Source organism: Thunnus maccoyii, chromosome 6 (assembly GCF_910596095.1).
Source record: "Thunnus maccoyii chromosome 6, fThuMac1.1, whole genome shotgun sequence".
NCBI lineage: Eukaryota > Metazoa > Chordata > Actinopteri > Scombriformes > Scombridae > Thunnus > Thunnus maccoyii.
This window is the reverse complement of record NC_056538.1, coordinates 15193434-15208223: the sequence shown is the minus strand read 5'-3', so window position 1 is coordinate 15208223 and position 14790 is coordinate 15193434. Positions and strand designations below refer to the sequence as shown.

The 14790-nt window shown below is 39.1% G+C and overlaps 1 protein-coding gene across 7 annotated transcripts in view; it reads right to left on the bottom strand.

The window, feature by feature from the left end:
• LOC121898411 (cytoplasmic dynein 2 heavy chain 1) overlaps positions 1-14790 on the bottom strand; it is a 127375-nt gene that overhangs the window by 75967 nt on the left and 36618 nt on the right. For 6 of the 7 annotated variants that reach the window (XM_042413456.1, XM_042413450.1, XM_042413452.1 and 3 more), the window contains 18 exons: positions 14031-14195; positions 11409-11533; positions 10491-10739; positions 10078-10186; positions 9310-9423; positions 8653-8795; positions 8168-8246; positions 7544-7704; positions 7191-7328; positions 5884-5997; positions 5569-5729; positions 4523-4646; positions 4219-4340; positions 3893-3979; positions 2305-2431; positions 1305-1446; positions 681-790; positions 261-281 (listed from right to left, as the gene is read on the bottom strand). In XM_042413456.1, the coding sequence (XP_042269390.1) occupies positions 261-281; positions 681-790; positions 1305-1446; positions 2305-2431; positions 3893-3979; positions 4219-4340; positions 4523-4646; positions 5569-5729; positions 5884-5997; positions 7191-7328; positions 7544-7704; positions 8168-8246; positions 8653-8795; positions 9310-9423; positions 10078-10186; positions 10491-10739; positions 11409-11533; positions 14031-14195 (2291 nt within the window). The remainder of the gene's footprint in view (positions 1-260; positions 282-680; positions 791-1304; positions 1447-2304; positions 2432-3892; positions 3980-4218; positions 4341-4522; positions 4647-5568; positions 5730-5883; positions 5998-7190; positions 7329-7543; positions 7705-8167; positions 8247-8652; positions 8796-9309; positions 9424-10077; positions 10187-10490; positions 10740-11408; positions 11534-14030; positions 14196-14790) is intronic. The other variant, XM_042413453.1, reaches the window with a different exon arrangement.

Sequence of the window (14790 nt, the reverse complement as noted above, 5' to 3'; positions counted from 1 at the left end):
CATCCGAAAAGCAACAAAACCAACTAAAGTCAAAAGTTTTTTGGGTATGTGTGAATGGGTGAATTCACAGTATGTGAATGTGAATCCATACATCAAGATACTTCCTCCAATTTTCATTGAATTTCAAAGTATGTGGTAGTTTGAGTGTATATGACAATAACCACAAACATGAAGGGAGACACACACAGGAGGTGAAAGAGAGAGAGGCTACACTAAATAAGGTTTAGGCTACAAGGATGAGTGATGGAACAACGTCTTACCCGTAACTTGAGTGCATTGATCTGAAAGCAGGAATGGTAAAAACAACAAACACAATACAGACAAATGGAGGACAGATGAATGACAACAAGAGCAATTGCTGTATTTATATTGTACTTTGATGCCTTTCAAAAAATGACAAACAGTGTGACATTGTAAACTAACATAAAATGTTTTTTGGAATAACTTCAGACAAAAAGCAACAGAACCAGATAGAGAAAGAAATCGGTGAGAGAAAAAGAAAAAGGAAAGAAAAGAAAGAAAGAGGAAATATAATATGCTATGTATCTAATATCTATTATTTGTGACTGAATTACTTTAATACCACAGGTCAGACTGTCATGTCAATAAAGCATATTTGCAATGACAGTAAAAGTAGAGAGATAAACAAAGACTGACAGACAGGAAAACAGACTTCTAACCTGTAGTATGACTAACGCATTCTCCATGGAGAGGTCATCAGATGGCAGCCCTTGACTCTTCCAGATCAACTGTTCACTCTCCGAGCACAGGAACGACCGCAAGTCGAACTCTGATGCGAACACACACAAAACAAACACACATTTATTTAATGGTTGTTATATTTGCTCGTTGAGAAGAGTGTTGGTAATTCTAATCAAACCTCAGATGTTGCAGTTACTGGACACTGAAAAAAAAAAAAATCATACTTTAAGTTGGGCCGCCAAGTAATCCTGATAACTAAGTTGTGGAGAAGTTATTCAGTGGACATGTGGAATTAGAAACAACAGCAGGTTAATTTGTCAATTGAAGTTAATTAAAAATAAATTCACATGATTTTGTGACAGTGAGATTTAAGACAAAACAACATACAATAATTAGAAATGGCAACTGCTTACTTCACTTACAGAATTATTTAATCAACACCCATTTAGTAGACCGTAGGAGCTTGCAAGTGTTGTATATGTACCATATGTACAGTGCATTGCGCAGTGTGTGTGTGGTTAATAGTTTGTTTGTGTGGGCTGTTTAGAACAGGAGCTGGCATATGCCTTTGCTAGTGTGTTAGCCTGAATAGTAATATTTACTCTGCAGTCCAGACTGAGCCATCCATGATTCCAGACAGTGTTTTCTACGATCTTCAGGAGCTGCAGACAGATAGGTGATAAAGGCTGCAGCAAGCATGGCCCTCAAAGGAAGCGTATCCAACTCATTCTTTATCTCAGACATCTGATAGAAAGAGACGCAGATAGAGAAAAAAAAACAGACAAGACAGGGGGAGACAGATCAGAGAGATGTTCTCAACTTTCTCAACTAATGTAAAAAAAAGACTGATGAAAACTGAGAAAGATGGAGGAAAAAGAAAGGTATGTACTGTATGTTGTTTCTAACTTGTGTTAAGTGTGTGTAACATGTGACAGGACAGACACAGAACAGGAACACACTCGCAGGCTTGCATATTGGAGCTAATGTGGCATTACTGCAGTCATTTCTAAGTTGATCAGGATTCATTTGAGCACCACAAATGCAGGTTGTCATGACCATGCAATCTCTCATTGTATTAATACTGCCAAACATCCTGCCACCTATTATACTTCAACTCAAAATGTGTCTATTTCTGCAACACTTACTCTGTAGTTGCGTTCCTCTTTGTGTGATTCTACCTTACCCTGAAACACTTAAACAGCTTAGAGGTATTAACATATAGCTAACCAAAGCTGCTGCACAGTGTGCAAAAGAGTTAGAGATGAAGTTTGTAAGTATGTGTATGTGTGAGAATATGGAAATACGTGAGTAGAGAGTAAACTGGCTCTTCAGTGCGGGCCTTGAGGGAGGCTGTGAGTGTGAGGGTGTGTGCGCAAGTGTGTGTGTCAGGAAGAGATTGAGTGTTTTAATTAAGGTGCAGACAGATGCTGTGGAGAGGAGTAAAAACAGCCAGAAGGGACCTAAGACAGCAGGACCCCCCCCCCCCACACACACACACAAACCTCCTGTTGCTCTTACATGGTAAATGAGCCCTTTTTGGAATTAAATGTGTATAACCTCCCACAACAATACGCACATCAACGCACCCATACAATAAACTACCTGTGCGTTCCAACGTGTGTGTTCTCCGTCCAGTTGTGATATGAGCTGCTGGGCAGCAGTGATCGTGTCCTGAGCTTTCGTCACCTCAGCCTCCAACTTAGCTGCCTCTGCAGTGTGACACTGAAACCTGAAGAAAGAGTGAAAGAGATCAGTAAGTAAATACTGTAAATATGCTTGATATGGGCTTATTAGAGATTGATTATGAAAGACTGACATACTGATACTTTTTTAAAAGACAGGTTCACAATTTTTCAAGTCTGACTTGAACTAACAGTCAGGTGCCTAAATGAACATTGACACATATTTTCTAGCTTCAATCATTCCTTCTGCTCATACTGACCATTAAGAGATCCCCTTCATAATGCACTTTCAATGTAAGTGATGGGGCCAAAATCCTTTTGTGAAAAAATATATTTAAAAGTTTACCTAAAGCTAATGCGAAGCGTCATCCATCCAAATTAGTCAAATCAAGTCAATATCTTTCAAAGTTACTGTGTTTTTAGTGCCAAATTCCCTCTTTTTGTTACAATACTTCCACTGCAGCTGAACAAGAGAAAACTGTCTGTCGAGACACAAAGGCAATTTTCTACTTAAATGACTGTAGCTGAGGAGGATATCTACTGTGTTTGACTAACTAAGACGGCTGAAGCCTCATATTATCTTCAGATTAACTTTTAAATATCTTTTTTCTCAAAACGAGAACTGTGGATTTTTTCATGCCTTACATTCTAAGCACTTTTGAAGGAGATCATACGGTCAGTATGAACAGGAGGAAGGACTACAGCAAGCAAAACCTGTTTCAATGATCATATGGGCACCTAAATGTTGTTTTAAAAAAGATTTGAAAACTTATCAAAGAATAGTGCAAGTAAGACATCTTTCAGTTCAACTCATGTTCTTATGAGATAATCATAAGAACAGGAATAGATAGGAAGATAAATGGCAGGACAGATGGTTGGAGAGAGCAAAGGTGTAAGATTATGGATGAAAGAGCTCAGTCACACACTCATAAGGGCTCAGTGACACTTGCAGTGTGAAGTTCACCTTTGGCTGGACATTGGTGAGTCTCACTATATATCAGGTCAAAGAATTTTAAAAGAGGATGGAAGTAACCTGACCTTCAGGGCAGTGTTGATTGTCTATACCCTTGTTTATGCATGATGGAAGAATGCAAGCAGCAGAGTAGGAGGGATGCTGCATGGCTTGCAGTGAGTAAAAGGCCAGGAACAGATAATAACAACAAATGTTTCTTTCTACTTCTACTAGACTGTTTGCAGAGTTAGCTCCAGCAGTTTATGCTTGCAACCTAATTCGCACAATTTCCAGTCCTACTTGCTTTTCACCACAGAGTAAATTTTGCTCGTCTGACCACACAGTAAGACAATGAGAAAGTTTATTTTTTTCTTTTCTATTTTACTCAACTTGAAGTCAGGGCAAGTCACAGGGGATGATTATCACTGTGAGGTTGAAGAATTAAGATTATGGTTTACAAAAAAAAAACATTAGAAGGGTAATTTAGGTTAAATATTCAGTAGTAGGAATGGGTGGATCAAATCAAAATCAAGTGGATGTGAAGATGGAGCCATACTTCTCTTTCAACTCGTTGACTTTGGCTCCAACAGAATTGAGCTGGTCCTCAAGCTTATTCTTCCTACTCTCAGTTTTCCTCAGGTTTCTGGACACACAGACACACAAACACAGGAAAGTATGTCATCATCAAGACTAGGAACAAGACCTTTTACTTACAAGCATGAAATCTTTATGAAAATCACTTAATGAAAATCAGCAAAGTGAGATTGAGATTTTTTCCAAAAAAAACTGCAATTTCTTTATGTATATAGCTGTATTAAAAATGCAATCAAAATCTTTTTTTAGGTGTTTTCTGGAGTGGTGTGTGTGTGTGTGTGTGCCTACTCTAGTAGCCCAGCCTGCTCTCTCGACAGTGGCTCTATCCTCTCTTGTACGTGGGAGTACTGGACATTGGCTTTGACCCAGGCAGCCAGAGGAGCAGCTGCCGCACTTGCACGTTTGGCATTCTGATAACAACATAACATGACAACAACAGTGACATTACAACTCAGTTGTTATAACAGTAGCTGAAATACAAATACAAATCTTCAGCCAACAACAACAACAACAACAAAAAAAACCAACAAGGGGTTAGTAACATCCATCAACCATACATCTCATTCTTATTCTGCTGCCAAGGCTAGCTAACCTTGGGGTCAAAAGAGGCCTTGTTCCTGTTGAGCAGCTCTTCCACACTCTGGCGAATCTCAGGGGTGATGTTCCTGGCCTCAAATGTAGCTATATCCTCTCTCACACCACGCTTAGCCAGGAAGCTACAGAGAGGAGAGGGAAGGGAATAAAACAAGAGAGAAATAGAGAGCCAGAGGATGACAAATGGGTAGAGGTCAAATAAGGGAATGAAGAAAGAGAGACACACATGGAAGATGATGTGTGTGAGAGTGTGATAGAGACAGATCATCGGGGAGAGAAATAAATTAAAGTGACTTTTCAGCCCGAAAATGAGGAAGTTAATGTTAATTCAAGCCTAACATTATGAAACATAACGTTTTTTCATCTCTAATTAAGCACAAACAGTTGCAACTCATTTTCTTCATTACTCATATTTAACAAATCCATCTCTGCCATTCTGTCTCTTTCGCTCTCTCCCTCATACATACACACACACACGCACACACACACATTCTCTTTGTTACTAGAAGTGTTCAGAGCAGAGTTGGTTCACCCAATTAACATGAATCATTAGCGGGGCAGAATGTTTTTTATCTGTCTGATTCCCTCTAAAGGTGCCCACGGTCAGATGAGTGACTTGTACCAAAAGCTAATTTAAATCAACACAGAAATTGCATAGAAAAAGTCATACAGCATGCATGCATGAGTGCATGACACACATAAATAAATAACAAATTTATCATGCAAAATATGTTAAATACACTGCTGTCTCTTTTTGACACATGGTTTAATTTCTTATGAGCCGTGTGAATATCCCTCCTTTCTTCCCTCCCTCCTTTCTCTTTCAGCCCTTTCCTCTTTCCTTCCCTCTATGTCAATCAATCCTTTTACACCCCATCACCTCCTAACACCTCTTTTTGGTAACCCGAGAGGTGTTGAAGATTCTCGTCAGTTTAATTACTCCCAACGGTATAACTTTCTCTACATCTATCTATCAATCCTTATTTTTCGCCCTTTCTCTGTCTATCCTTTTGCACATTCTCCTCCATCTCTTTCTCCTCTCACCTCTTCATGCTGACCCAGGAGGTGTCAAAGATGCCCATCAGTCTCAGTACCCCCTCCAGGATGTCTCTGATGACATCAGGGGGCATGCGGAGGGAGCGGATCTCAGACAGAGCTTCAGGCTTGATGTTTCCCACAGCACGCTTTGCTTCATCTACCAAAGGCTAGAGGGCGGCGATGGTAAGGAGAAGGAGAGATGCAAAAGGTAAGTAAAGGATTAGAAGTATAGAAAAGTTAGAGGGTGGCTGTATGTGTGTATACTTGTGGTAACTTATGTGTAATATCATACTGACTGCACAACTCAATCAGACAACTTACTTGTACTTCCTTCAGCTCATCATCAATTTTGGCCTTTCTCTCTTCAATCTTGGACACTTCATGAGCCATCTTCCCTTTTATCTTTTCCATCTCTGTCTTCTGGTCACTGGCATTCTGGATAATCAAAAAGATGTGATGCTCATCATGTATGAAATATAAAAATATAGCCTTCAAATGTGTCAAATTCTGAAGCAGAATAATATTATAAACAGTATATTCTCTCCAAATTGCTTTCCGCACCAAGAAAACCTGACCCCCTGACCTAGAGATATTACAACTTAAACCCATCCAAACAACCTGTTAAAATGTAAATAAGTCTCTTTTTCATTACTTAAATTTTGAGATAGTTTAGGAATCTTTGTCATCTTCGGTGTAAAGATGAAGAATTAACGTTTGGCAGGATCCTTTTCCTGCACTTCCTCTCTCTTAACTCTATATCCCAAGAATCTTATCACATCTCACCCTCATCCAAATCATCCATTCCTCCAATTCTACTCTAGTCAAGCTTTGACCCCTTCCAATACCACATATTTCTTTAATTCCTCTCCAAATCTAATTTTCTCTGTTCCTCCACTGCTCCCCACTCTGAATGTTTCCCCTATCACTCTTCCACGTAGTTTGTTTCCAAACTTTATCTCTTTGTCCAAGTCTTCTTCTTTCCCTCCCTGCTGTCTCCATCTCTACAGGAGACATGGATGCTACAGCCCAAAGGAATGAGCCTAGTCGTTAATTATCGCTCTGCAAACTGACTCCACTGACAGTTTTTCCTTTTCTTGTTTCTTGTTTCTTCTCTCGCCCTCCTTCCTTCCACCTCACTCAAAAAACAGATTCCCCAGAGAGAGAGAGGATATCATAACTAATGAACATAGTTCAGCTTCCTTTTTTTCCCTCCATATATCTATCCATCCATCAATCCATCCTCCACGCAGAGTCAGAAGGAGGAAATGGAAACATGAATATCAGGAGATAGAGAATACTGGATGAGGAGTCACAGAACAAACAAATGCACATACGCACACAAACTAAATAAATAGTGTCAACACAGCAGGGGGAACAGAGCCAAGGGAAATCCAGAGAAAGATGCTTGTATAATACAATGCAGATGAGGAGAGGCAAGAAGAAGAAAAGAGAAGACAAGAGAAAAACAGGCAGGAGGGGCGCGGTGAGTTGAGAGGAGGATAGATGGAACTTGGAGGAGGCATGAAACCCTGCAGGACCACTGTCCTGTCTACCACTGAGTATCAAAGTTGCCCACAGACACACACACACATTCTCAAATATACATACACACACAAACACACACACACCTGCATGGAGGTGGTGATTTCCTGGAGGGCAGAATCTGCCTCCTGTTGTTTAGTCTTCAGCAGTGCACTCTGCTCTGCAGCCCGCCTCTTCAACTCATCAACCAATGCTTTAGCTTCGTTCAGCTTAGACACGCCTGCCTGCAGACACAAGACAACATAAGGCATGAAAGATATGAAAACGGCTTCCATATGTGACCAAAACAGAAACTTAATATTACATACCAAGTTTTGTATACTTTTCTACATTAAAAACGTGTCTACTTTTTCTGCTTGTGGAAAACAAACAGTCAATGTGATGTCTACATGCACGCTTCCAGGTGCACATGTACCATGTACTTAAGTTCACATTGTACCTGCAGATGCTGTTGTCTTGTTGTGAGCTGGCTCTGCTTCCGGCTATATAATGCCGTATAAACATGCAAGAAGGCCATGTACTGGCTGGGAGTTGCACCATGTTCTCTACATGACTCATGGACCATCAGAAACAAACGGCACAGGTCTCCCTGTCCAGACCCTGTTGGCAGCAGAGATTGAAAAAGCTTGTGAGCACAAACTGTTATTTTAACATAAAACACAGCCAAACACAGTCAGCTAGAAAGAATGTTAATAAGCTTCTGAGTTACTTCACAATGAAATAATGAAAAAGAAAAAAATAGTTATATTTTAAAGGTGCAAATGTTTGGTCAATGTACCTTTCTGCTAGTGATAGAAACATTTGCCTTTACATACATAAATTATTTTACACACTGATTCGAATGCAATTTGTCAAAAAAGCAATTTCCAGTTTTATGTATTATAACTGTGATAACTGAAAGACAATGTGAAATTAAATTAAATAGAGACATTGACAGGGATGAACCACAAATATAATAATATATATAAATAACAAAGCCAAACAATTCAAAATGGTACCTAAATGAAAATGGGTCATTCTCTAAATAATTACAGACTTTTGCTGTCTGTGTACGTGCACCTACGTGAGCTTTTTCCCTTTGTGGCCTTTTCTCCTTCATTCTTCTCTTCTTCTTCTGTCTTTGCTAGCAACAGCTCAGGAATCTGACAAAACAAAACACAGGTTTATACACAGCAGATGTGAAATTTATGTGTGTATAACAACACTTGTCTTGACTGCTTTTTCAAAATAATGTGTCATGTTTTAATTAGAATTTCAGGTACCACAGTTAAGCAAATCTGCTTTTTATGTACTGTGGTGATAACCTTGGGTCAATATTGGATCTGGACCCACTGGGGCTGCAGCAGACTAACTGTTAGCTTGCCAGTCTTTCTTTTTAAAGTCTGAGCTACATAAAAATCTTTTCAATGTTTCCGGGTATGTGTAAATCTGAATACTCAACACTTTCAGCCAGGTTTATTGATCTTAAATACTGGTGTGAACTTTTTCAAAAATTTCTGATTTAATATCCTTTTTTGTTCTCATCCCTGTTTGTTGTTCTCTTCTAACCTTCTTCATGCTGCTTTCAGACCATCCTTCCATCCACTGGACAGAACACTTGCGGTAAAAAGCTGGGTTGCTCTCACAGTTGATGGTGAAGTTGGAGTTGGAGCAGTCCATGATCAGAACAATGTGGAGGTTCTGCTGGATTCCTAAGTTGGATGTGATACACAGAGAGGAAGAGGAATGTTTAAAAACAGCAGAGGATGTAATTCGACACAGCAAATGAGATGGAAACAGGAAAAAGTGAAGGACAATGTGAGGACAAGCGCTAGTTTTTGTGTCACTGTATTCATCCCTTTAGCTTCTACCTTTTTGGCAGAGCTGGACAGTGAAGGTGAGCTGGGAGCTCTTTAGTTGGTTTACTTTGACAATAATAGAGCTATTGATTTGATTCTCCGGCAGCAACCTCAACCTCAGTGACACTGCACCATTTCTGCAGTACACACACCACTGCACAGCAGGGAAGCAGAGGAATGGAGTCAGATACAATAACAGAAGAGAATAGATAGAACAATCAGTGGAAAGGAATGACACATGTAGTAGTTTTACAGCGAGAGGATGACAAGAAATACTACATATACCACATAGATGGGAACAGACCAAAAGAATGAATAACATGCTGACAGACTAAGAGACAGAGGTGCTGTTCATAGATATACTGACTGTAGGAAAAGTAGTTGTAGAGTGGTCCAGTGAATCCATCCTGGGAAGCAGCATCTTTGAGGGAGGAGAGGAGAGGTTCCAGTTCCTCTGGGGTGTACAGACCAGGAACTTCACCTGAGACAAAGCACACACAAAGAAATGATGTGTTTTTTCTTACACAGGAAGCATTAACATGGCAACCTGTGATTGGTGTACAGCATTGTTTTTGCTAAAATGATCCACACAAATGTAGTTCATGTGGACTATAATAGGAACATGTCTGATACTTAAAAGATTCAGTGAAGACATACAGAATACAGACATCATACTTATGAGACCGTCTATTGATTGCATTCATTCCCATTCATTTCACTCCAATTTGACATCATTTACATGTCAGGCTTAAGGTAATACAGTAGTTTGGCATCCTGAGATATACTGTACACTCACTTGCTTTCTTGCTGAGAGTTAGATGAGAAGATCGATACCGCTCTCATATCGATCCATTCAATATGAAACTGGAGCTGGGAGACACTTACCTTAGTTTAGCATAAAGACTGGAAGCAGGAGGAAAAAGCTAGCCTGGCTCTGTCTAAAAGTTGAAAAAAAAACTCTTCACTCTCCAAGCAAATTTCCCAAAATGTCCAACTATTCCTTTCTTACTAACATTGACCTAATCCTAATATAACTTTAACCCTTAAATGAGTTTGTAACCCATTGAGATTCTGAAGTTAAATCAGTTCTCATGAAAGACAGAAACACACACACACACACACACACACAACAAACCTGAGGACAGCAGGCTGTTGACCATCTCCAAGAAAGCTAGGTGGACAAACTGATAGTCTTCCAACAGTAGAACAACCTGTTGGCCTTCTAGTCCTGCCAGCTGCATCACCTACACATACAATACATATACACACATGCATTATATACACGTATACACCACTGGTCATACTGACACCAAATTTACTTTAGCAAACTATAGAATATGTGAATTTCCACTTTCGTTGCAGGTGCAATTCAACTATCCAATATGGCACTTTAAATGTGAAAAGACACTTGATATAGTGTTAACAGGAGGACAATTAAATACTTTGCTAGAACAATGTAATTTTCTCTTAGTGCATCCTTGAAAAATTACTTCGCACAACGTGAACCAGTTGAACAAACAAAATCTTACAAGTGCAATCCACTCTTACCGTCTTCAGATCATTGTTGAAATGCTTAAGGGAATAACCACGGGAGATCTTGGGTGTGAACAGTGTGTATCCATGCATGTGTGACACCAGACATGTGGCTGTGTGCCGACCCACTCCACTCCGGCCCGCCAGAAGCAGAGAGCCACCGGGCCGGCTCAGGACCCGATCCACCCTGGACACAAAGTCACACATTTCCCAGAACAGGAGAAGGTCCAGCTCCCTGTTATCACGACTGTACAGCACTATTCCCTGGAGGGGAAATGGGGAGGAACACACACATATAGGTGAGGAGGTGCAATACTCATTGTCACACACAAACAAATGTAATGAAACCAAATAATAAAACAAAAGACATAGAAACACAACCACATGAATGAGACAGGAAGAGAAAAAATGCAGTAGAGGAACTGTTCAGATCCTGTATTTGCTAAATAAAAAACAATACCATACAAGTTACAGTCCTATATTCAAAAGTTTTATTTGCAAAATATATTTAAATATCTAATGTAGAAGTTCTCATTTTGCAGAACAGCTCCTTTCAAAGTGTTATTATTATATTACTATATGGATTTTATTAAATCACTATTATTAATGCATTCATATGTAAGGCCATTTTAATGTTGTAGCTTATCTACATCATATATTATTGGATACTTTAATCTACAACAAAACATTATATGTTATGTGTTCTGTATGTAAAATCCCAATCTAAGAAGTAAATGTCAAATAAATATAGTGGGGTAAAAAGTACAATATTTCCTTCAAAAATGTAGTGGAGCAGAAGAATAAAGTAGCATGAAATATAAAGACTCAAGTAAAACATGAGTACCTAAAAATTGTATAGTGTACCTTACATATGTACATTCATAATCCAACAAGCCTGACCACACACCAGACAACATGTTCCACATTGTGTACCTTCTGTATCACTTGTTTTAGGTCAGCAGAATCCAGGCGTCCCAGTTGTTTACCATGAGGAGGCAGAGGCTGGCCTGGAGCCATTACAGCGCCCTCAGAGGCTCCCCATGTCACATAGAAACCATCTGCACACAGGGGAAATATTACAGACTGTTAGTAACACTCACTGCAGAGGGAGTTATGAACTGGATGTACAAGTACCAGTCAAGTGCATGTGAAAATGAGATAAAATGTGTGTGTGTGTGTGTGCATGTATAACATTCCCAGATTGTGTCTTCCATGTTCAAACCGTGTGCAAAAGGCATTTTGATGTGTTTTCAAATTCCACAGCTAATATCCCAGGGGTCCATTCTAGAAAGCGGGTTTGGTGAAAACTCAGAGTATGTTAACCCTGCAATGTGGGAAACTTTGGGTTTTCAGTTCCAGAAACAGAGATCTCTTTAACTCTGGGTCAGTTACTGTAGTAGCAGCTGGCAGGTTTTCTTTAACAAACCTCCCCTCCCCTTCTGGTGAGCCTGAAGGAGCTGTTGGATACATTGTTTCATTTCCTTATTGAGCCAGTCAATATCAAAGTACATATCAAAGCACATCTATTTTTCTTTATAAAACTGTGACTCTGTGCACATTGGTAAGTCAACTCACGTTTTCGAAACAACAAAGCTTCACACACATTGATTAATGAGTAATGATCTCAAAATATTTGAGTTTATATGAATATTTACGAGTGAACGTGAGTGTTGTGCAGCTGAAAAGACTTCAGAAAAACTGGACTAAATGTAGTTTAAAGGTGAGCTCTGGAATATAGGCTGCATATAGTGATAACATGTTTAACAGCATCTCAATAACAATGTTTAAATATATGACACGTTGAAATATAGTCACTGAATGCTGCCCTGATTTATGTTAAAACAGACATCTAAAAATTCATACTCAATTTTAACTTAGAAGACTGATTTACAACTGTAAATCACCAAACCAATTATGGACTCGGACTCTGAGGTTAAAATCATATCTCTAAGTAAAATATATGTGTTGTGTCTACATCAGGTTACAACTGAATAAAGATATATTTAACAATGTAATTCATAACACGTAGTAAGACTCCAGCACTTTATCATCTGTTAAGGATATTCAAGTCTAGTAAATGATGAATGAGTGGACAACACTAAATTCAACTTAATGTTAACTTATTGATTCTTTTCTTCACTAACTCAAGTTCTTTCACTGCTGCTGCTGTGGGTTTTTTTTTTTAAAGATGCACTTACTTTGCATTTGCGCTTTGCCTTTTATTTACCAGCTGCCACAGTAAATCGTAGTATCGGAGCTCCACTGATTATGGCTTTTTTTAATTCATCATGCATATGCTTTACTCAGTTTCCCATATCAGGGTTAGTAAAGTCAGACTTCACGGTTAGGTTCGGAGTTTATTATACTTGCTTTCTGGAACAGGCCCAGATGTTGTAGATAAGCAGGCAGATGTTTTGCATATGGGCTGCATCTTTTAGCACAGTTTGGAGGAGGCGATCCTCAATATGGTTACAAAGTTCCAGCCTTTAGCTGATTTTCTCTCATGGCTTAGATATAAATGCAGACTCCTTGTGTTTATATTCAGCAGCATCGCTAATGTCTAAAGCCTGGTGGAGAGGTATCTGCAGGTGACAGGGATGTTCAAGAAAAAAGTTATTGCATTTGCAAGGCACTGCTTTGTGTTTGCTATCGTTGGCAGATGCCACATTCTGAGAGATTCCAATTTCAACTTAGTCACAGAGCCGATGTTATATGCTCCTCCAATAATGTTTTGTTTCAACTTTTGGTGGGCTGGTTCTTAGTATGATACTGCCTGTCTCTTTATTCTAGCTACCAGCACTGTAAGCCTTTGTTTAGCAGTTTCAAGGGCATTGGTTATAGATATATTATTGTATTTACAAGGCTGCCAGGACCTGCTCCTGATCATTACACCTCTTTATAGTTGAGCCAGTTTTCTTTGCATGTATTACTAATAGTGTCCGCCAGTCTTAGTTTGTATGAAGACAGCTATATTGCTTGATCTTGCCAGAATTTTCTGATCTGCTGTAAAGATCATTAACTAGTACAGTACATATTGGTATTACTACTACAGTGTGTAAATTTTATGTAATGAGGGCAGGATCTGCCCTCATTCTCGTATGACTCTTGATCCATGTACAACTTATTTATTTCACACTGAAGGCAGGCAAGTATAGCAATGGAGTTGCCATTCCTCTGCTATAACCAAAGAGCTCAAGTATTATTAACTACAGTTTAGAGCAGTCAGACTAATTTAAAAAAGGACACAATTCATTAATGTCATTCTGGTTTAAAATAAGCAAATAGACCATTGGCTGAGAAATTTCCATTAATGCACAGCTGTCAAACAAGAGCCAACACATGTAATCAAATATTGCTCTCATTCTGGCATGAGTGGCAATCTGAAAATGTTGACATGAATTGTATCAAGCAGTCAATCTGTAATGAAATCTTTCCTGCTATGTCCTAAGCTGGGCTTACGAATCCATCTGAGCCTGAAATTATTTGTGTTGTATGTGTATATACTGTATGATTTGAATGAAGGTATATGTCAGTGTGAGTAAAGTTATCTCATACCAGTCATGTTGTCTAGAGCGTCAGAGCCCCAGTCCCCCCGTATGATGGAGGAGAGGATGTTATCAAAGGTGTGAAGGTCTTTGGAGGAAACTAGCCGGTCTCTGAACAGCCTCCTGGCCTCATATGCTACCACCTCCAACACGCTGTCTGTCACATTAGATTGTGCTACACAAATAAAATAAGACACACACACACATTTGGATTAAATTCAGTAAGATATCACAAGACATACACACACTTACATATACAAATGAAATTAAATTTGATAATTTTGGGTTTACAATTTGTTTCTGATCATGACATTTAGCCCAAAGAGTAACTACAAACTGAGGTAGCTACTTAACAAATTTCAATGATTCATTTGTAAAAGGAAGTTTAAAAAAAATCTGTTGCTCACTTACACTATGCACATTCAATGAGTATTTTTGTAGTCTGTCTATATCCGTCATAGTTGTTTAACTTTTAAAAAGGACAGAGACAGACACAGGTGCAGTATTTATACTCTGAAACTGAGTCATAGGGTTCTTTTTGGCGGAATCAGGAATGACACAAGCACCTCCCAGGGTGAGACTAAATTTACTACATTCCCTCAAGAATTAGCAAAGTGCTGCTAGCTAAAAAGAGAGTGCTAGAGGGGAAAGCCAGAATCTTGGTCTCATAGGCCACTGGCTTTAACAGTGTCTGTCACATTATATAGAGAGCTGAAGAAGAGAGTTAAACAGAGACACAGCTCACACTGCAGGGTTTTCCTGGCATATGA